General features: G+C 42.7%; 2 protein-coding genes across 2 annotated transcripts in view; one reads left to right on the forward strand and one right to left on the reverse strand.

Moving 5' to 3' along the window:
- Positions 1-752: 752 nt before the first annotated feature.
- TIGD2 (tigger transposable element derived 2) lies at positions 753-4,142 on the reverse strand. The gene is made up of 2 exons (XM_050790471.1): positions 3,792-4,142; positions 753-3,608 (listed from the first exon to the last, which is right to left on the reverse strand). Exon 2 carries the CDS (start codon positions 2,687-2,689, stop codon positions 1,112-1,114), a length of 1,578 nt encoding a protein of 525 aa, XP_050646428.1. The 5' UTR covers positions 2,690-3,608; positions 3,792-4,142; the 3' UTR covers positions 753-1,111.
- Positions 4,143-4,613: 471 nt separating this feature from the next.
- Positions 4,614-22,688, forward strand: part of FAM13A (family with sequence similarity 13 member A) — a 376,344-nt gene continuing 358,269 nt past the window's right edge. Inside the window, exon 1 of the mRNA XM_050790419.1 lies at positions 4,614-4,631. The gene's annotated coding sequence lies outside the window, so the exon portion shown is untranslated. The remainder of the gene's footprint in view (positions 4,632-22,688) is intronic.

Genomic DNA, 22,688 nt, shown 5'->3' on the forward strand with positions numbered 1-22,688 from the left:
CTATTATAAGCCCCTATTATTTAAAATCCATATGTCAACTCATTTACGCCTCACAGAACCCTCTGAGGCAGATATTACTTGTATTTAACAGATGGGGGGGCTAAGTAATTTGCCGATGGTCACACAGCAGCTGCACTCCTCTACAATGCCTCTCTTCATGTTCTACTTTATGTTAGTCTACTATTCGTGTGCTGGTTCCACAAATTAGATGTACACTTATATTCTCAGTATTAGTTTTCACAAAACATGCTGTATGAAAGCAAATGACATACATACTTTGTAAGCTTTCAAGTGTTACATAAACGTCAAATAGCTTATTAAAAACTACTGGCATCTATAAAGAACCGAAAAGACAGATGATAAAATGTAACCCTTACCTCTTCTAATTGCAATAGTTTGGGAACTGAAATCTATTTTCCTGGAACAGGAATGGGATTCTTTCCACAACTATTTAGGAACTCTCCCTCTTATCAGATGGAAAAAAAAATGAAGTGCAAATCCTTTTTCTGGGACATTTAAATCATACTTCGCTTCCTTTACTATTCTCAAGAGATGGCTGATCTGAATTGCTAATTGCCCAAATACTGCTAGTACAGAAATGCAATATTTAAGGCTCTATTTTCCTTCAGTTGTCTGCAGTCGCAGTGAAATACTTCAAGTGCAATTTTTGCTGAACTCTTAAGATTTTCAGCAGTGGAAAAGCTGTGAAAATGGAAACTTACCCCCAACATATTTCAATTTGGAAGTTCAACTTCAATGAAAAATCATAAAAATGTAAGTTTTATTGAGTGCCTTATAGTGTGCATGGGCCTTTATTAGACAAGCCGAATTCAGGCACAACAGACACAAGATCCCTGGCCTCAGGTACCTTATGATCTAATTAACATAATACATATTAGAAACAGTAGAAAGACAAGTTACATGTCAATGCCCAATGACTAGAGTCAACATTAAAGAGTTGTAATTTAAGTAATCCAAATTGACATCTAATCCTAAAATCATTTATAAAATGTATTTGGCTTTGGAATCCACAGGACTTCAAACAAGCAAAGTTTCACTGCAGATAGACAGTTACAAAGATGCAAGTACACTGAAACACTTAAGAGCCTTATTAATGATTTTTGTTATTTTGGATCTTCTGTTTTTTTCTTATTATGGTCCGAAGCTTCCTTAATACCAATTTATCAGACAGAAGCATGTCGTCTTGTTGTTCAAGATAATCCAGTAAATTTTCAGTCCATTCAAGTGCAGCTTTATGGCTAATATGCTTCTCTGGATTCAGCTCTGTTTTTCTACTCTTACTGGAAGGCTTTTGCTCAGCAGCCTTGGTCTGGTCCTCGGCACTTTCACTGTCAGCCAGCACCTGACAGCTTGAGTCATTGCTTCGAGAGTCGAACCACTGATCAATAGTCTCAATGTCAACATGTTCACATTCTTCTGTGTTCTGTAAAACTGTTGCTAAATTAGCTGCTAAAATGGCTCCTTCATCAATGTTCATACCTGAATTCTCTTCATTGCCAGGGAAAAGTTTTTTCCATGCTTTGGTTATGGTACTTGATTTTACCATGCTCCAAGCTCTTGACACTTCATAAATTGCATCCAACACCGTCAAGTTCTTCCAAAATATTTTTGGGTCAATTCCTTCATCCATGTATTTCTGGAGAAGTCCTGCTCGGTAGTATCTTTTTACAGTGGCTAGAACTCCCTGGCTCATTGGTTGAATCAGACTTGTGACATTTGGTGGCAAATATTTCACAATTATTCTGCCATCATCTGAACTCAACATTTCTTCATTTGGATGTGCTGGGGGGAAATCTAAAAGCAGCACTGCTTTTTCTAAAAGTCCCTTGGATTTCAAATGCTTCTGTACCTGTGGCACAAAGTACTTTTCAAACCACTGTCTGAAAACAGACTGTTCTATCCATGCACCTTTTTGACTGTAATATGTCACAGGAAGGTTTGAAAGGTCAGTGCCTTTGAATGCTCGGGGCTTTTTGGCCTTCCCCACAACACAAAGATTAAGTTTGTGTAAACCTGTGGCATTTGCGCAACACATAATAATGATTCTCTCTCTGCTTGACCTACACCCAGAAGTACTTTGTTCAGTTTCAAGAGTTAATGTCCTTGATGGTAGGCATTTCCAGAACAATCCAGTTTGATCAGCACCATAAATTTGCTCTGGTTGTAGATTCTCTCTTTCAACAAATTCCTGAAAGCTACCACAAAATTCACTGGCAGCAGTTTCATCTCCTTTTAATTTTGTTCCTTTACCAGCAGCCTTTGGAATACCATGGCGCTGCTTAAATCGAGTTAGCCAGCCTGACGATGCATTAAAATCACCTTCCATCCCCAAAGCATCAAAAAAGAACTTGGCTTGTTTTGCACAAATCGTTCCGGACACTGGAATCCCATCTGTTTTCTGTTGGTTAAACCACTCTATCATAACTCTATCAAGCTCTTCATATGTTGATGACTTCATAGATTTACGTTTGGATACCCCACTGGTAGGATCTGAACTGTTTGCATAGTTTATAATCCTTTCTTTGTTCTTTTTAATATCACGAACTGTGGATTCACCGATTCCGTACACCACAGAAAGTTTTTTGAAAGAGATGCCTTCCTCAAGTTTCTTAATAATGTCAAGCTTGTCCTTAATTGTCAACACCACACGCTTGCGTTTCCCCAACATTTTGTCTAATATTTTAGCTGATTACTAGAACAAGATAATTAACAACTAAGATTTGAATACAAAGCAACTAGAAAATGAGGTCGTAAGATTCCTCCTCTCACTTCTAGGGCCTAGATGGATAGTGCAATGACCAATTTCCTGACCAGGGCTACATGAATCTCTCTACTTGCTATTTTAAAACTTACAAACTTCCTACAGAAAAGCCTAGCTCCAATTAACTCTTACCTTCTTTCTTCCTCCTCACTTAGGGTTTAGGGTGTTTCATGAATTGTCATCACACTAGAGGTTAGAAACTCAATCAGTGCTGTACTAGTAAGGCCTCTAAAACAGTACTATTGCATACTCAATTCTTGCCATCCTTGCAGGTAATGTTCTTTGCCAAAAATAGCCACTAAATCTCAGGTGGAAGTATTTTAGGAAATGTGCTAGGGAGTAAAGAGTTTAAGTCAAGAGAGGACTTGTAAACTTGACATATAGGAAAATACAATGGGAAAACTCACCCGCTGACTATGCGGTCTTTGTCAAGCAGTGGATTGTATGGAATGCTGTCTCTCTAGGCAAGGACTCGGCTATAGGTTGCGCAAGTGAGTGCTTGTGGAAATCATACGCAAGAGAAGATGACCCCGGAACAGTGCAAATAAGGTGAAAGTGGAACAGGCAGAAAACTCTCTACTTTAAAAGCGACTTAAACCTACTGGATTTGGCAGCTGGAAAGGAGGATAGTGGACATGTGATGTCACATTACTAAAGCAAGCATCAAAAAAACTGCATCCGTGGAAATGAGGACCCCAGGTAGAGGCTATGGGGTGGAAGGCTCGGTGAAGATGATGTTACAATAATCCTGGTGAAAGACGATCCTCGATGGGCCAACAGAAGCAGTTCCTGTGGGGGCTGTATAGATACTCGGAGGCTCCGAAACCTAAAGGAAAATACCAAAAACATTTTCTTTCAATTCAACATCAGGATCTGTGGCATTATCCACATCTATCCTGCAACTATGTTGAGAAAATTAACGCCTCCTATCAATGTGATAGCTAAATACGACAAATAATGCTTTTAGGCATAATCTGGGGTGACAGGGAGAGGGACCTGAAGAGCCTACCTCCTGAAATTAAGAGGTCAGAGAGAAGCCGTGTTAGCGAGGGCCTCTCCCCGCTGGGCGAGCTTCAGAGCGCGGGACGTCTTTCCTCCCGCGGACGGAGCCCGGATTCCGCCTGGACGCCAGCGACCTGGGTGTCACTGCCGCAGCCAGCCAGCCAGCGGGCGGCCGCTTGGCACAGAGAACGCCAGTCCGCCGGCCCCGGGCATCGCCCTGCGCCCGCCTGCGCGGCGTCCAGACCACACTAAGCGCAAATGGAGTCTCCTGAGGGAGGCTGGCACTGGTGGCGCGGCAGCGGCGAGGGACGAGCGGAGAGAGACGAGCGTCGCCGCCGAAGCCGGAAGGCGGGGGATTAGAGAGCACGCGCGCGCCCCCGCAGAACGTTGTGCCGGCGAGGGGGCGGGGCCTGCGCGGGTGAGCGCACGCGGCCCGGGGGAGGGGACTCTGGCGAGCAAGCGGGAGGGGCGGGGCCCGCAGGGGCGCGTCTCTGGGCGCCGCGTGGGTTCCACTCACCGCCTGGCCGTTCCGGGCCGGACTGCCTCCCTGGCCGGCAGGGGGCGGCACACGCTCGCCTTGTCCTGGCGCTTTTCCCAGTGGCCCGGGTCTGCGTACCAGGCTCTTCTCTCCCGGAGGGGCAATTTTAAAATCTCTCCCCCAGAGGGCTGGGTGGGAAAGCGGAGGATCCTTGCGTGCCAGGAGCGAGCTGCGAATGGGGCAGGGGGAGCACACGTGGGGCGTGTTTACAAACAGCAGCCGCGCCGCTGTGCGGAGGCGGTCCGGGTGTTGGAGCCCAGCGTCAGCGCGCGTGGAAAGTGCTGGCCCAAGCGAGGATCATGAGGCACGGTAGGAGCCGGGGGACGTGGGTTCGGGGTAGGAGCTGGGGCGTTCACTCGGCAACACCCAACCAGACAAGCCCAGGGTGCCGAGGCGCGGCGGGCGGCGGTTGAGCTGAGTGTCGGGTCAGCGCTCCCTGGTGCTGATGCTCCGGAACTCGTCACAGTCGCTCTAGAGACGGACCCTTTGCAAAATCGACAGCACCTGGGAGACGCGGGAGCCTGTGGGAGGCGTCATGGTAAATTTCCTGCCACGCCTTGACGCCCGGGGCTTCTCAAGTGGAATCAGGGAATTGCGCTTTGACCGAGATTCCCTTTATTTGTTTCCAACGGAGACACTTACGGAAGGGTCACCGCCTTCCCGGAGGAGGGAGCGGTGCAACTCCACCTTGCAGCACCTGTTTCCTGGGAAACGCGGTCAGGCTGCCTCCCTTTCCGTCTTGTGTGTGCGTGTCACAGTTTGAAAAATTGAAAGTTCTTCAGTGAAGCATCTCTTCCATATGAACATAAATGTAACCTTTTCGTTAACACAAAGTAACATAGTAATTCGTCATTTCTTTGACAAGGCCATATACTGTTTCTGGAATTTCAGAAACTTGGAGATGGAAATCAAAGCGAGCATACTGTAGAAAACAGATGTTGATTCCAAGCCTTCTGTTTGACTCCGCCGCCAGAACCGCTCAATTGCCTTTCTCAACATAGCAGCCTTCCACTATCTGGCATGACAGAAATTCTTTGATCTAGTTATGTTGTGAGGTTGTAAGTGGCTTTTGGAGAATACCTGCTTTTAGACCTCCCCTCCTCCGTGCCCTCCATTTGGCTTCCAACAAGTCAGTCCCTTTCTGGAAATCCTGGTTTCCTATTTTGGGTAGAGTATAACTTACTTCATGGTAGTTTTATATAACTTAAAAAAAAATTCTTGTTTTCCCTTATACCTGTGAAGAGCATGAAACACTGCTAGAACAGCACTTTTACTGCCACCCATGTGGAAATGAGGCAGCCTGTAACCAGATGTCAGCTGCCTGCCTTTCCCCCTCACCCCCAAGTCTGCTGGAGTTGCTCTGTCCCAGGATATTTAAGTACAAAGGAATCCTGCCTCTTACTCTTCCTCTCTTTTCCACAGTATCTCTAGGATTTAATTTTCTTCCAGATACCACTTGCCTTTTTATCTGTTCCTCCTGGATTCTCCACTTTGCTGTTTTATGTCTTACAGCTCTTCCCTTTTTATCACCTTGTGTAAGTTCAAATCTGGATACAACCCACATTTCTTGATTTTCTCAAAACACCGCTTGACTCAAGGCAATTGTATTTAGTCGACTTAATAAGATTTTACTCAAGGCAATTGTGTCTTTACACAAAACAGTTTTATTGGGTAAACTTTCTCCTTTTGTTGGGGGAAGGGGTGGCTAGTTATGACAGACATTACAGCACAAGGGGGAGAGGACTTAAAATGTTAAGAACATGTGTATATATATGTGTATACACATATGTACATACATAAGAATATATGTGTGTGTGTATATATATATATGTGTGTGTATTTTTGAGACAGGGTTTCCTTCTGTTGCCAAGGCTAGAGTGCAGTGGTATGACCGTGGCTTGGGCTCACTGCAGCCTCAACCACCTAGGCTCAAGCAATCCTCCTGCTTCAGCCTTCTGAGTAGCCAAGACTATAGGCTACAGGTGTGTGCCACCATGCCCAGGTAATTTTTGTATTTTTTTGTAGAGATGAGGTCTTGCTATGTTGCCAGAGCTGGTCTCAAACCCCTGGGCTCAAGTGATCCTCCCACCTTGGCCTTCCAAAGTGCTGGGATTACAGGCATGTGCCATCCTGCCTGGTCAATAATAGATTCTTAAGGTGGTGAAACTACTCTGTACAACTATAGTGGTGGGCACATGTCATTAAACATTTGTTCAGATGCACAGAATGTACAACACCAAGAGTGAACCCTAATGGAAACTATGGACTCTGTGATAAAAATGTTTCAAGGTAGGTTCATCAATTGCAACTGATGTTCCACTCTGGTGGGCAATATTGATAATGGGGAGGTTATGGATGTGTGGGGGCAAGGAGTATATGGGAAATCTCCCTATCTTCTGTGGAATTTTGCTGTGAACCTAAAACTGTTCTAAAAAATAAAGCCTATTTCTTAAAAACGTAGGTACAAAAAAAAATGAGAATGTTGGGCACCTAAGGCAACTTACTCTTTCTCATCTACTATAAGCCCAACACAGCACACTCCAAGCAGTTCTCCACTGGACACAGCTGGGTATCCTATAATTCATTTCAATTCTGATACCATCTGCCTGGAGTGTCCCCCCAACTTCAAATGCCAATTGCAAGTAGTAGGTTGTTGTTAGGTTCCAACCCCAGCTGGGGTCTGAGGGGAGTTGGTGGATGGGTGGTGGGTAGTTGAAAGAACACTTGGGGGACTGTAAGCAGTTGAGATACAGCTTTATTCTCTCTCTCTCTCTCTCTCTCTCTCTCTCTGTCAGCCTTTGTTTTGGCCACCTGCTCCAGCTGCAGCCCCTCTCAGCGCTGGCTCCACTGCTCCTGCTACCCCCACACCTGTAGCTGAGCTCCCCAGTGTGCTTGCTGCTTCCTGGCTCCCCTCCCAGTCACCTGCAAGGTGGCCCAGCTCTCTCTTACAGAGTTAGCAGTGCAGTTATATTACTCACAGATAATAGTGGCTCAAAGCCAGGTGATGAGCCCACCCATAATGTGGTTACATAACTGTGTTTATGTAATGCACGGGATTGTGCACCTGCACTCCGGTCCCACTGTGTCATGCAGCACTAGACGTTTACCTCCACCAATTCTTTTCTGCAGTGCAGCTATTTACCTTACACTCCATCCCCTAGGCCATGGGAGTCCTCTTAGTGGAGAAATGTGTCCATAGGGCAGCACTCTGGACCCATAGGCCACAGCAGCAGTACATATATGCCCTGGACGAGGGTTCCTTCCTTAGCCATTCCCCTACAAATCATCAATCACAGAGGCTATATTAGTCTGTTTTCATGCTGCTGATAAAGACATACCCGAGACTGGGAAGAAAAAGAGGTTTAATTGGACTTATAGTTCCACATGGCTGGCGAGGCCTCAGAATCGTAGTAGGAGGTGAAAGGCACTTCTTACATAGTGGCAGCAAGAGAAAATGAGGAAGAAGTAAAAGCAGAAACCCCGATAAGCCCATCTCGTGAGACTTACTCACTATCACGAGAATAGCTCGGAAAGGACTTGCCCCCATGATATAATTACCTTCCCCTGGGTCCCTCCCACAACACATGGGAATTCTGAGAGATACAATTCAAGTTGAGATTTGGGTGGGGACACAGCCAAACCATATGGAGGCCATACATTAAATTCCCAAGTCCTCCCTCCATGGGGCTACAATGGCCATCCATCTGCAGTGGGTGGCTTGGAGGGTTCATGGCCAAATCCAGGTTTTTGTTCCCCTACCTTTGGGGACATTGAGACAGGCAACAACAAATTACCATTTGTCACAATACCTGGTTGGAGGAGGTCATCCTTTCTCCCATAGGTCTTGCCACATGGCCCCGCCCCAAATGGTCCAGTGACCAACTAGCCAATTCTGTAACTTCCAAGTAGTTAACCACAAGGTTAAGCCTTAATAAACTGCTCAGCTATCAGTGCAGATTATCATAGGTGTCATCTCTTTGGTGATCACCATTCATATTGTCCTGAGTTTGGCCCATTGAGTACTTTGTCCACATCTGGTATCAAACCATATGGTGTCAGTACTAGGCTGAACCACGCATGACAGCGGTCCAGGCGGCAATGGCACCCCAGCTGGGTCCATCTATATATCATGCCCCATGGGGGATAGGGTGGGGTGCCCCTCTTTAAACAGTGATGGCTCAGGGTTTAGGGGTACCTCAGGCTGACCCATAGCCTTATATTGCATCAGAACTGCAGGTCCCAAGACTTCTTGCAGTTCTGCTGCTAAGGGGCTTATGCTTAGAGGACTCCACTGTTCTAAGTAGACACCCCACTTTGCTAAAGTGGATGTCTGTGCCATCCCAGTCCGGGGAGTCATTACCCATGAACATATCCACCCCACTATTGGGTAAGTCGTTTGCATGATGACTGTAGTCCATCCTGTCACACTCTCATAAGCCTGAAGGGTGGCATATGCAGCTGCTAACTGCTTCTCTGTCAATGAATACTGGAGCTCAGCTCCCTTCCACAGTTGAACCAAAAGCCTCCTGGCATTCTAAAGCAGTCCATGCGCTGACATAGGCCCCAGCCAGAATCATCTGTGGTCACATGCACCTTGAGTTCAAATGGGCATCCATGGTTAATCACTTGTAGGGCCTGCACTTGCTGCTGAATAGCCTGCTTGGCTGCCAGAAAGGCTGTGTCAACCTCTTTATCCCAATCCCAGGTAACCCCCTTTTTTGTCAGCCGATACAACAGTTTTATCATCTGAGCCAAATGGGGCACAAATGCCCGCCAGTACCCCAAGAGGCCCATAAAAGTCTGCAGCTGCCTCACAGTGGTGGGCCAGGGATATGCCTGAATTTTGTCTATGATGGCATCTGATATGGCTTTCGTCTTACCCGACCAGATAACTCTTAAGAATTTGGCAATCAATCTAGGCCCTGGGATCTTGGATTCATTGACCGACCAGCCGCATGCTGCCAAATGTTGCAAGAGAGGTGCTGCCACTTCTAAATCTGTAAGATAATCAGAGGTTAGCATAATATCATCAATATAATGGAATAGGGAACTCTCTTTGGACATTTCCAGGTGGCTAAATCTGTGACAACGAGGCCGTGACATATTGGTGGGGCTACGCACATAGTCCTGGAGCAGCACTGTGAAAGTCCATTGTCATCCTTCCCATGTGAAGGTGAACTGTTCCTGACTCTCTAGAGCAATGTCAATTGAGAAGAATACATTGGCCAAGTCCACCACGTAGTGGTACTGTCCCAATTCCATTGTCAAGTGGTCCATCAAATCCGTGATAGATGGCACAGCTGCCAAGCAGTGTAAAATATCCACCCCCAGAATATATTCAGGTATGGGAGAGATATACACAGTATAAACAGGGAGCCAAGTGGCCAATGCCAAGGTGCAAAGATACAGGTTTCACTTTCACTGACCAGTCTCCATAGCCATTTATGTATGCAGCTTTACCCGGAAACTTATCTGGGCTCCCGTAGACAAGACTACAATCTGTGCCAACCTGCTGTACATTGGTGGGGGACCAGTGGATTGCTAATTCCACATGTAGCCTCTGGTCACCTGGTGTCCCTCCAAGCCAGGCATCTCAGCCAGCTCCCTAATCAAACACAAAAGGCTGTATACCTCTGCCTGTCTGTAAGTAGTCCTTGAGCCAGAGCGTCTGGGTGGGCATTTCCGGAACTGCTGCTTTGGAGTCAATTGCCTCCACAAAGTTACCAGCACTTCCCAGGTGGGTAGGGGCTCCCCCAGTCGGTGCCAACACTGTTTGTCTAACTCCCCCAAATCACTGGGGGTGTAGGCACTATGTGAAGCATGCTCCACCGCGGTAGGGGATCCCTGGGCCTGCTTTTTGGGCCCAAGTGGCTATTCATGCTCTATTTGGTGGACCATGGGGGTGAGCCCACAGCGGGGGTTCTTCCCCCTCAGTATCAGACCAAGCGGGAGTGTCCAGCCGGGAGGGTAGGCTTAAGCCATCACTTATGGCAGTTCCCAATTCTTATTCCAAACTGTGTATTCGGCCCTCCAGGCACTTGGCTTGCATCTGAAGGTCCCTTACCTGTGCTGCGTCCTGCAGGGACTGGGCATGCACTGACCATAGTGCAGTCAAAAACGCCCATCTGACTCTGCTGGCAAAGGCATGCTCCTTCTCGGTGCTGTGCGCTTCCAGGTGTTTCAGCACCTTCTCCGTGCTCACAGGGGGCTGAGGACACACCTCGGAATCCTGATGACTACACCAATTGTCAGGTTCCAACCTGAGCTGGGGTCCGAGGGGAGTTGGTGGATAGGTGGAGGGTAGTTGAATGAACACTCAGGGCACTATAGGTAGTTGGGATATGGCTTTATTCTCTCTCTCCATCAGCCTTTGTCTCAGCCACCCCCCACAACTGTAGCTGCACCATAGCCCGTCTCACTGCCGGCTTTGCAGCGCCTGCCACCCCCATGCCTGTAGCTGTGCTCCCAAGTGCACTTGCCGCTTCCTGGCCACCTGCAAGGTGGCCCAGCTCTCTGTTACAGAATTAGCAGTGCAGTTATATTACAACAGTGGCTCAAAGCCGGGTGATGAGCCCACCCATAACGTGGTTACATAACTGTGATTGTATACTGCATGGAATTGTGCACCTGCGCTCCAGTCCCGCTGTATCATGCAGCACCAGGTGTTTACCTCAGCCTACTCTTGACTGCAGAGCAGCCATTTCCCTTACAGTTGCCACCTATACTTCTGAAGAACTAGCTGTAAATTGAGATTCCCATGGTGCCCTTCCTTGTGTTCCATTAATTTGCTAGGGCAACTCCTCACTGAACTCAAGGAAACATGTTACTTGCATTTGCTAGTTTATTATAAGGGATAAAACTCAGGACCAGTCAAAAGGAAAAGATGTATAGGGCAAGGTATGAGGGGGTAGGAGGCATGGAGCTTCCATGCCATCTCTGGGCTTGCCACCTTCTCTGCACTGGATGTGCTCAACCTGGAAGCTCATCAGATTTGTTGTTCAAGTGTTTTTACAGAGCTTCATCTCCAGCCCAATCCCCTTCCCAGAGGCCAGTGAGTGGGGCTGAAAGTTCCAGCCTTCTAATCATTTGGTCTTTCTGCTAACCAGCCTAATGCTGAGGTTATCTAGGGGCCTCACCCTAAGTCACTGCATTAGCATAAACTCAGGTACCATCAAAAGAGGGTTGATATAAATGTCAGAAGACACTCCTAACATTCAGGAAATCCCAAGGGTTTTAGGAGCTGTGTGGCAGGATCTGGGGAAAAGACCAAATATATTTCATATTATACCGTAGCATTCTTGTTTTATTAAGAGCCCAGTTGACCACAGGGAACTTCCTATTGTCAGTTCTTCTCTTTGGGTCACAGCATCCTTCCATCTTGCTATGCCATTCTTTTCTTTCTTTCGCCAACATTTTTCTATCTCAGGGTCCCTTCTTTTCTCTTTTTTTCCTTCTCACCTGCTTGTGAACACTCAAGATTTTTTTTTTTACTTCATTATGCAGAGCAATTTTGTATTCTTTTATTTCTTTTCTGACTTCCTTTACCATTCACTGTGGTTTATCTCTAATGAAAAGGCATTTCAGTCATTGGGGAGTTCTGTCACCCATATGTCTCTTTTTTCTACATATGTGCGACTCTCTTAATCCTTATAACAGCACTATGAGGTAGACGTTACCTATGTTTTATGTACAAGAAAATAAAGGCTAGGCCGGGTGTGGTGGCTCGCGTGAACCTGTAATCCCAGCACTTTGGGAGGCCGAGGCAGGCAGACTGCCTGAGCTCAGGAGTTTGCGACCAGCATGGGCAACACGGTGAAACCCCGTCTTTACTAAAATACAGAAAATTAGGCTGGGGGTTGTGGCATGCACCTGTAGTCCCAGCTACTCAGGAGGCTGAGGCAGGAGAATTGCTTGGACCTGGGAGGCGGAGGTTGCAGTGAGCCAAGATTGCACACTGCACTCCAGCCTGTGCGACAGAGTGAGGCTCCATCTCAAAAAATAAAAAATAAAAAAAAAGAAAGGCTATAAAAGTATATGAATCTATCAAATGTAGGTAGCAGAACAGGGATTTAAGCCCAGGTATGTTTGGGTTTAAAGCTCCATGCTCTGCCCATGCTATCACAATAGAAGTATTTATGTCAAAGACATGGAAAGAAGAAAAAGTGTACTGTAATTATTTATTCCTGCAAAATTAAAGTTATTTATTAAAATGGAATATTTAACATTAACTAAGAAAAATGGCTTTCTACTCATAAAAGCACTGCAAGTCTGCAATGGTGTTCATTTGCTTCATTGGAATGAGAATTTTCTGAAAACTACTGCAAATCACCTGAAATTAGATTGTTTCTTATCATTATAAGCTCTTAAGTTTTCTGTTCTGCTGAGATAATGCAGACATACAAATATCTTATATGGACTTTGAATTATTAGTAGTATTCCTTATGCAAGATAGCTTTGTAATAGAATAGGACATCTCTAGATGGATTTACATTCTTAGTTTTTAAGGGACTCCTTTTTTGTTTTTGGTTTCCATTTACTTTATAATTGATTCTCATTCACTTGAAGATTTTTGTTTTATGATACCTAATAAACCTAAAATGAGGACATGGGCCAAGCGTGGTGGCTCACGCCTGTAACCCCAGCACTTTGGGAGGCCAAAACGGGCAGATCACTCGAGCTCAGGAGTATCAGACCGACCTGGGCAACAAGAGGCGAAGCCCCGCCTCTACAAAAAATACAAAAATTAGCCAGGTGTGGTAGTGCATGCCTGTAGTCGAGCTGCTGGGGGTGCTGAGGTGGGAGGATTGCTTGGGCCCAGGAAGTCTAGGCTGTGGTGAGCTGTGTTCATGCCACCGTACTCCAGGCTGGGTGACAAAGTAAGACCCTGCCTCAAAAAAAAAAAAAAAAAAAAGACATGAAATTTTTTATTACAATACTATTATTCTATGGGTAATAAACTGATTTAATATAGAGTAATATTTGCCTTTAGTAACTTAATTATTTAGTGCCAATAAGAAATCAGTGATTTGCATAAAAACCATTTACTGTCACCTACATTAAGGGACATAAAATATTGAGGGGATATTTTATAAATATAAAATATAATTTATTCTTCTTTTGGAGTATGTGGAGGGATATGAGTCTGTTAGGGCAGTGGTCCCCAACCTTTTTGGCACCAGGGACCGGTTTCATGGAGGACAAACTTTCCACAATGGAGGAGGTGGTGGATGCTTTCGGGATGAAACTGTTCCACCTTAGATCATCAGGCATTAGATTCTCATAAGGAGCATATAACTAGATCCCTGGCGGCCGGGTGCGGTGGCTCAAGCCTGTAATCCCAGCACTTTGGGAGGCCGAGACGGGCGGATCACGAGGTCAGGAGATCGAGACCATCCTGGCTAACACGGTGAAACCCCGTCTCTACTACAAAAATACAAAAAAACTAGCCGGGCGAGGTGGCGGGCGCCTGTAGTCCCAGCTACTCGGGAGGCTGAGGCAGGAGAATGGCGTGAACCCGGGAGGCGGAGCTTGCAGTGAGCTGAGATCCGGCCACTGCACTCCAGCCTGGGCCACAGAGCGAGACTCCGTCTCAAAAAAAAAAAAAAAAAAAAAAAAAAACTAGATCCCTGGCATGTGCAGTTCACAATAGGGTTCGAGCTTCTGGAGAATCTAGTGCTGTTGCTCATATGAAAGGAGGTGGAGCTCAGGCTGTAATACTTGCCCACTTGCCACTCACCTCCTGCCATGCGGTCCAGTTCCTTACACGCCACTGACCAGACGATACTGGTCTGTGGCCTGGGTGTTGGGGACCCCTGTGTTAGGGAAAACAGGATGTGAAAAGGGTCTCATCAGTAAAATGAAAGCTTTTCCTTTGACATCTCTTTCAGCTCAAACATTATTTTACTTCATATTATAGATGAGCCTTAATAAAAAATATGTATAGAAAATAGAAATTAAAAAAATATTCTTTTGCATAAAGGTAGGGATACTTTTCCACTTGAAAATGTCTACACACAAGTGAAAGTTCTGATTACTCACTGGAAAATCCCAGATCATTTTTAAGAAGTTGGTAAGTTACAATACTGAAAGATAGTGAGTTCTGAGACTCCTGAGTCATATAGATGCCCAGTGGGGAACTTTTAAACTTTGTTTTGTTTTCTTTGTTTCTTGGTCGACTGGTGGGTGGTAGGTTTTCAGATGACTGGGAGCAGAGGCAAAGGTAAGAGAATGAATTCCCAGGAGGGTAGAAAAGATTTTGTGGGGTTTAAAAAAGAAGTGAAAATTATTGGTGGCAATGTTTAAAGAAAAGTTAGACTCATTTCCTGAAAAGCACTTAGATGTAAATTGAAGAAACCAGTGAATTGGCTGAGTGGCATGAGAAATATGAGTAGGAAATGTGAATGAAAATTGTATACCCTGCTTACCTTTCCAAGCCTGCCCAATTTCCAGCATTCTTTAGAGGAGCCCTCAATTCTGTCCCAGGTTAGTAAGGTCAGGTGAACTGGGAGCCCGTCGTGCATCACACCACTCATTCTCCCTCTCCTCAGCACATGCAGCTTCATATTTTTGAGATTTTCATGCTTGCCCTTTAGCCTGGGAAGCTTTCTCCTTCCTCTGTACATCTGTACATCCTTCCAAGTCCTACTTTGTCCTCAGAGTCACATTTATCAAGGTTGCTCTTCAAACCCTGCGAGTTGGAATCACCTGGAGTTCAATATATAGATTTCCTGGGCTCACACCAGGGATGAAGCCCAGGAATCTTTGCTTTCAGTGATCATCCCATGTGATTCTATTACGCCAAAGTTTGAAAACCTTTTATGGTTAACAACTGTTTGGATATAAAATTCCTCCCTTATATTCTTTTGGGAGTTTTTCTTCTTCCTCCTCTTTTTTCTTCTTATTAAATTGCACACAATCTTTGAAGAACAAGATAAAATACAGAAAAGCAAAAAGGAAAATAATAATGCCAACATATAGACATAACTATGCTTAACATTTTACTGTATATCCATTACTTTCTTTTTTTTTTTTTTTTTTTTTTTTGAGATGGAGTTTCGCCTTTGTTGCCTAGGCTGGAGTGCAGTGGTGTAATCTCGGCTTACTGCAAACTCTGCCTCCCAGCTTCAAGTGATTCTCCTGCCTCAGTCTCCTGAGTAGTTTGGATTACAGGTGTCTGCCACCATGCCCAGCTTTTGTATTTTTAGTAGAGATGGGGTTTCACCATGTTGGTCAGGCTGTTCTCAAACTCCTGACCTCAGGTGATCCACCTGCCTTGTTCTCCCAAAGTGCTGAGATTACTGGCATGAGCCACCATGCCCAGCCTCCATTACCTTTCTTATATCAGTTTAACTATCCTATAGTCCCATCTTAGCCTCCCGAGTAGCTAGGACTACAGGCGCGCACCACCAGATCAAGCTAATTTTTATTTTTTGTATAGATAGGGTCTTGCTTTGTTGCCCAGGCTGGTCTCGAACTCCCGGCCTCAAGCAGTCCTCCCACCTTGGCCTCCCAAGGTGCTGGGATTTCAGGACTGATTTGCTGTGCCTGGCCCTATATATATATATATATACACACACAACACATATATACACACACACATATATACACACACATATATATGTACTTTTATACATGCTTTTTGCAGTAATGTGTTATAAATATTATATTGTCATTCTCATTAGCCAAATACTACCAAGAACACACTTGTAGCCAAAATTGGGCTTACTACTCTAGCAAGGGAGAGTCATACCTTGGAAAACAATGGATATCTCATTAAGAGAGAGTGAAGAGAGGCTTATTGTAGGATTTGGGCTTAGCTAAGGTGATTTTAGGGAAGGTTCACGAAAGAATTTGTTCTCAACTGGGTGTTGTCAGAAAGCAGAAGCAATCTGAGTATTGGGTATATTAGAAATTTTTGTCTAGGAAGCCAGAGGAACAGAGAGAGGCCAGAGCTGTCACTAGAGAAGTTATCCAGGAGAGTGGGATGTTTGGTTATTTTTGTGGTTACACAGTATTTTTCCCCCATCCCCTTGTTAAATTTCTGTTCAAGTGAGATTATGAGGTGATCTTGTTTTTGTCTTGTTTCACCACAGTCATGGCAGGTCCTCCTCTAATGTTGATATTCTACAAAATTATTTAGGTTTCATAGGGTAAATACCATGCCTACCTTGTTCATAGCATTAACACATTCTCAAAGGATTCATGATCCAAAAAGTTTAATAATCCTTGATAAATGAACTCATTTAGGCTTACAGCTATTCCTAATTCATGTATCAAGACATAATTCTACCTTAGTGAGATTCTCTTATCCTTGAGAGAGACAATTACAGTCATCTATTGCTTAATGATGGGGATGTGTTTGGAGAAATGTGTTTTTAGGCAATTGCATCATTGTGTGAATGTCATAGAGTATACTTATACAAACCTAGATGGTATAGCCTACCACACCTAACTTATATGGTATAATTTGTTGCCTCTGGGCTGTGAACCTCTACTGTACTGTAGAAATCCTGTAGGCAGCTGTAACACAATGTTAAGTATTTTTGTGTCTAAATATATCTAAACATAGAAAAAGTACAGTAAAAATATGATATTATAATCTTATGGGACCACCATCATATACGCAGTCTGTCATTGACTGAAATGTCATTATGTGACCCATAACTATATTAACACCTGGCTTGAATGCTTGTCCTTCAAAATAATCCCTTCAATGCTTCATGATAGTATTTCTTAAACTCCAATCAATTTTAGACAGCTTTTCGCCACTTTTCTTCACTCATACAAATCCTGTACCATTAGCAGTAATACCCCATTGTCCCCAACACTCACTTCCACTTTTGACAACCACTAACCTACTTTATGTTTCTATTTTTTATATTTTATATAAACAGAAACATGTATGTCCTTCAGTTAGCATGTTTCCAAGTTCATCATTTTATAGCATGAATCAGTATATCATTTTCTTTTACTGCTGAATAATATTCCACTATATGGATAGATCAGATCACATTTTATTTATTCCTTCATCAGTTGCTTGGTTTCTGCTGTTTGTCTGTGAACATTCATGTACAACTTTTTGTGTGGACATATGTCTTCATTTCTCTTGGGTGTGTAACTATGACTAAAATTGCTTGATTATATGGCAACTCTCTGTTTAATCTTCTGAGGAAATATTTTCTAAAGCAGCTAGATTATTTTACAAAAAATGTATGAGGCTTCCAAATTCTCCACATTCTCACCAACACTTGTTATTATCTGTCTTTTTTATTATAACCATCTCAGTGGGTGTGAAGTAGTATCTCTCTGTGGTTTTGATTTGCATTTCGCTGGTGGCTAATGATATTGATCTTCATGTCATGTGCTTATTGACCATATATACATGTCTTTTTTTTGCAGAAATGTCTCTTCAGGTCATTACCCGGTTTTTACTTGGGTTGTAATAGTTCTATGTTAAATGTTACAATTTGCTGTTTCCCTATTTTGGTTCTTAGAGGGGAAGCATAAGAAATAAACTTCTGAGAATTATCTCTGTATTTAGCCCAGCTGATGTTGAAGATACTGCTCATGATGTACTCTATCATTTTATTTCAGGATTTATTTGATAAAGTCTGGCTATATTTAATGAAAAAGTATGACCAGATGAAATTTGACTTTCTTTTGTCTGACACAAGAACTAGATATGTCCATTTTAAATTGACTTCTACAAATCTGTGTGCTTTGTTTTGTGTTTACTTGCTCTATTAATTCATCTTGAATTTTTACTACTTTTCTTCTCCTATCCATTAAGTTCTATTTTAAGTATGTTTTAATGGTGAATCTCTTTTTATATTATAATTATCTTGACCATTGTTTGGAAACATGTAGGGTAAACTAAAATTAAGAGACTTGACAAGCAGTGCATCTTAGTGATAAACCTTACGGTTCCTGAAACACAGTCTTTGGTTTGTACTTCTGACTGCCACCTACCAGCCATGGAACCTTGGGCTGGCTATATAAAATCTTTCACTTATGGAAAATGGGAATAAAGATCATACTATTTTTTTGGTTTTGAAGACTGAACTGAAATGGTATATATACATTGTTTTGCAGAGTGCCCAACACATAATAAGCACTAAGACTAGCTATGATTTTATTATTTCCTGGATCTTCCAACCTGAAGGAAGTACTCACATTTTCTTAAGCTCCTAAGATACGGCGGCTTTGAAAAGAGATATTGATAGCTAAAAGCCAACTATAGTGAGAAATGCCAGATTAATTTATATACCCATGATGAATTGTAGACTACATATATACATATATTCCATTATAAATATATTCTATTATATACTTCATTATATATATATTCCATTTTATATATATATGTGTGTATGTATATATATAGAGAGAGAGTTGTAATTAAAAGGGGACTCACAAAACTACTTGAAGAATTCTCAATCCAAAACAGATGTACATTTTCTGCCTGTTTTAATCCTGAATCACAGCATATTATGTATACTGTGTTTTTGGCAGATTTATAGCTTGTCTAAAGGTATCTGAAGTAGATGATATGGATATAAAATATGTAATGTAATTGACAGTCTTCAGATAGTTATTCTTTAGGAAATATGTTTGAAATATATCATATTACCTTTGTTCTACTTTATATCATAAGGTTTAAAAATCATAAAAATTGAAGAGAGGGGTCTGCCATTCCTATTATTTGTATTTATTATATCACTCAACTTATCTAAGCCCTGATGCCTCAATTCTGAAAAGTGGTAGTAGATGTTAACTATCTCTTTTTTTCTTGGATTTCCATATTTTTTCCTCTTGCTCTGTTACATGTGTGTATTTTCCCCAGCCCCTTTCTCTGAACATTTAAACTTGTAGCATTCACAAAGTTATGTTTTTTCTTCTTTATCTTCTACATTGTGTTCTGTGTCCTTTGGGGATATAATAGTGGGATTGTTTAAAATCTTAGAAAGTCCCTATCAGCAGTGTGCCAAAATTGATACACTGATTACATTATTGCTGTGGTTAGGAGAGATTTATGGGATTATTAAATTCGTCATTTTGAAATTGATTATATTTTAATTTTTTCATATTTTAGTTGGTAGTTTTCCATAGTGTTAAAAAGAAATAAAACAGGCTTACTTATTGGTACAACAACATCTGCTGCTATAACACAGGAGTTAGTTTTGCGCTAACCTTGTTTTTTTTTTTTTCTGAGTTTTTTTTAAATCAATAGGTGATTTTAGTTCATTTTTCATTGCCACTGTGACAAAATGTTTTTAGGTAGTTTTTTTCTGATGGATGGTTCACATGCAATAGTGGGGCTTTACCTACCTACTTCCCTCCCCTCCTTCCTTCCACTGTCCCTCCTTCTTTCCTTCCCCAAACTTTTTTATTTTTATTTTTTGAGATGGAGTTTTCACTCTTGTCGCCCAGGCTCGAGTGCAATGGCACGATCTTGGCTCACCGCAACCTCCACCTCCCAGGTTCAAGTGATTCTCCTGCATCAGCCTTCCGAGTAACTGGGATTACAGGCATGCACCTCCAATCCCGGCTAATTTTGTATTTTTAGTAGAGACGGGGTTTCTCCATGTTGGTCAGGTTCGTCTTGAACTCCTGATCTCAGGTGATCTGCCCACTTCAGCCTCCAAAAGTGCTAGGATTATAGGCGTGAACCACCGTGCCCAATTTTTTTTTTTGAGACAGGATCTTGCTGTGTCACCCAGGCTGGAGTGCAGTGGCACAGTCTTGGCTCACTGCAGCCTCAACCTCCCAGGCTCAGGTAATCCTCCCGCCTCAGCTTTCTGAGTAGGTAGGACCACAGGTGTGCATCCCCACACTCAGCTAATTTTTGTAGAAACGAGATTTTGCCATATTACCTAGGCTGGTCTTGAACTCCTGGGCTGAAGCAATCCACCTACCTTGGCCTCCCAAAGTGCCAGGATTACAGGCATGAGCCACTGCACCCGACCCCCTTTTTTTTTTTTGAGCTGAAAGATTTCCTCCCCTTTGTATAGTTTGATACTCCTTGATGTAAGTGACTAGGAAATTGATTTATCGCAAACAGAAGTAGGTAATTGCTTCGCCATTAGGAATTTTGCTGTAACCCAATGAAGAGGAACAAACATTGTTATATTATAAAACAATGATTTAGCAGCAGTTTATGTCCATAAATAATAATTGAACTGTTGTTGTAACGATAGTAATATGAAACATTGTTATTAAGCAGTTAACTGTGTAGAGACAAAGGGAAAACTTTCCCTTTACCCTCTGAAGGTTTGCTGAAAGTCAGCGGACAAAAGGCAGATTAATAGGTGAAATGGCATACAAATTTATTAACATGCTAAGGGGGAGAATGATAACCTCACACACAATGGGGTACAGGTGGTTATATACCCTTATTAGGGGAAAGAGAGAGGGAGGAAGTGTGGATGATTTGAGGTGAGTAGTAAATGATTTTTAGAGGAATTGAATTTTAGGGGAATTATGGGCTTGAAGAACATATACTGGTTTAGGACAAAGTCTTTGGGGGCCACAGAAGAGACAGTGGTCTGTGACAAAAATCTGTCCAGGTAGTTAGACTTCAGTCTTTCTTCCCAGAGTATGAGCTTAGTTAATAAAAACTCAGGGAAGGGGCTAGAGGTGATTGTTTTCTTCTTTGGAAGATGTGGACTTTGGGCAGATAAGGGAACTTCAGGGACTCCGTCGGGTGCTTTGGGAGAGACAGAGGATTGGGAGAATGAAAGTGGGAGGGAATGATCAGAGAGATCTTGAGGCTTTCTCTTCAGCAAATCAGAGCACCATATTTTGGGATATCGGGTCCTGAGCCTCAATAGCTGGCGCATGAACGCACAAGAGTCCCAAAGCAATGCCCTCTCCATCTTTCCTGACAGTCCCGATATCCTAGCATATTATAAATCATATGAGTTTTAAGGCTTTTAGGATTATGTTTTATTTATTGAAAAATCCACTAGAGAGGAGCATAGTGTGTGCAGCAGTCTATGGCACATGGGATGCTCTTAATAAATATTTGAAGTTAAATGAATAAATAACTGCACTATTGTGTTTCTGTTCTATTCTGGTTGTACCTCTTTCCAGCTGTGTGATTTGATTTCTATGAGTTTCAAATGTGTTTCATCATAAAATGGAAATAATGTATTTATATCCTAACTTTTTTTCATGTTGATTAACTAAGAAAATCATGTAAAAGTCCTTGAATTTTAATATTAAAAAAAAAACTAACTCTTGAGGACACCTCTATTACTAATATTATGTGTGTATATAATGCTTTTTGTCAGTTGGGATGTTGGTCCCCAATTGCAATTGACAATAATGTTCATTGTTCATCATTACTCTAAGCCTAATCATAATTGGAAGTCAGATCTGTTCCAAAGAGAGGGATTTACTGATACTAATTTAATGCATTTAAAAAATTCAAAACTCCTTTTCAGAAAGTAAAAAACAAAACCAAAATCTTGTAAGCTTCTTAACATACACAGATTTCAGTCAGAGAAGCATGGATTTAAAACCTGTCTTTGGGAAGTTCTTCCAGCATAACTGAATAAGAGCAGCTCTGATCTACCAAAACCTGGCAGAGACACAACAACAAAAAAGAAACTTTCAGGCCAATATCCCTGATGAACATCAATGTGAGAATCCTCAATAAAATACTGGCAAACCGAATCCAACAGCACATCAAAAAGCTTTTCCACCACGATCAAGTTGGTTTCATCCCAGGGATGCGAGGCTGGTTCAACATATGCAAATCAATAAACGTAATCCATCACATAAACAGAACCAAAGACAAAAACCCTGTGATTATCTTAATAGATGCAGAAAAGGCCTTCGATAGAATTCAACACCCCTTCATGCTAAAAACTCTCAATAAGCTAGGTATTGATGGAACATATCTCAAAATAATGAGAGCTATTTATGACAAACCCACAGACGATATCATACAGTCAAAAGCTGGAAGCATTCCCTTTGAAAACTGGCGCAAGACAGGGATGTCCTCTCTCACTGCTCCTATTCACCATAGGATTGGCAGTTCTGGCCAGGGCAATCAGGCAAGAGAAAGCAATAAAGAGCATTCAAATAGGAAGAGAGGAAGTCAAATTGTCCCTGTTTGCAGATGACATGATGGTATATTTAGAAAACCCAATTGTCTCAGCCCAAAATCTCCCTAAACTGATAAGCAACTTCAGCAAAGTCTCAGGATACAAAATCAATGTGCAGAAATCATAAGCATTCCTATACACCAATAACAGACAAACAGAGAGCCAAATCATGAGTGAACTCCTATTCACAATTGCTACCAAGAGAATAAAATACCTAGGAATACAACCTACAAGGGATATGAAGGACCTCTTCAAG

This window comes from Macaca thibetana, chromosome 5, assembly GCF_024542745.1.
Source record: "Macaca thibetana thibetana isolate TM-01 chromosome 5, ASM2454274v1, whole genome shotgun sequence".
NCBI lineage: Eukaryota > Metazoa > Chordata > Mammalia > Primates > Cercopithecidae > Macaca > Macaca thibetana.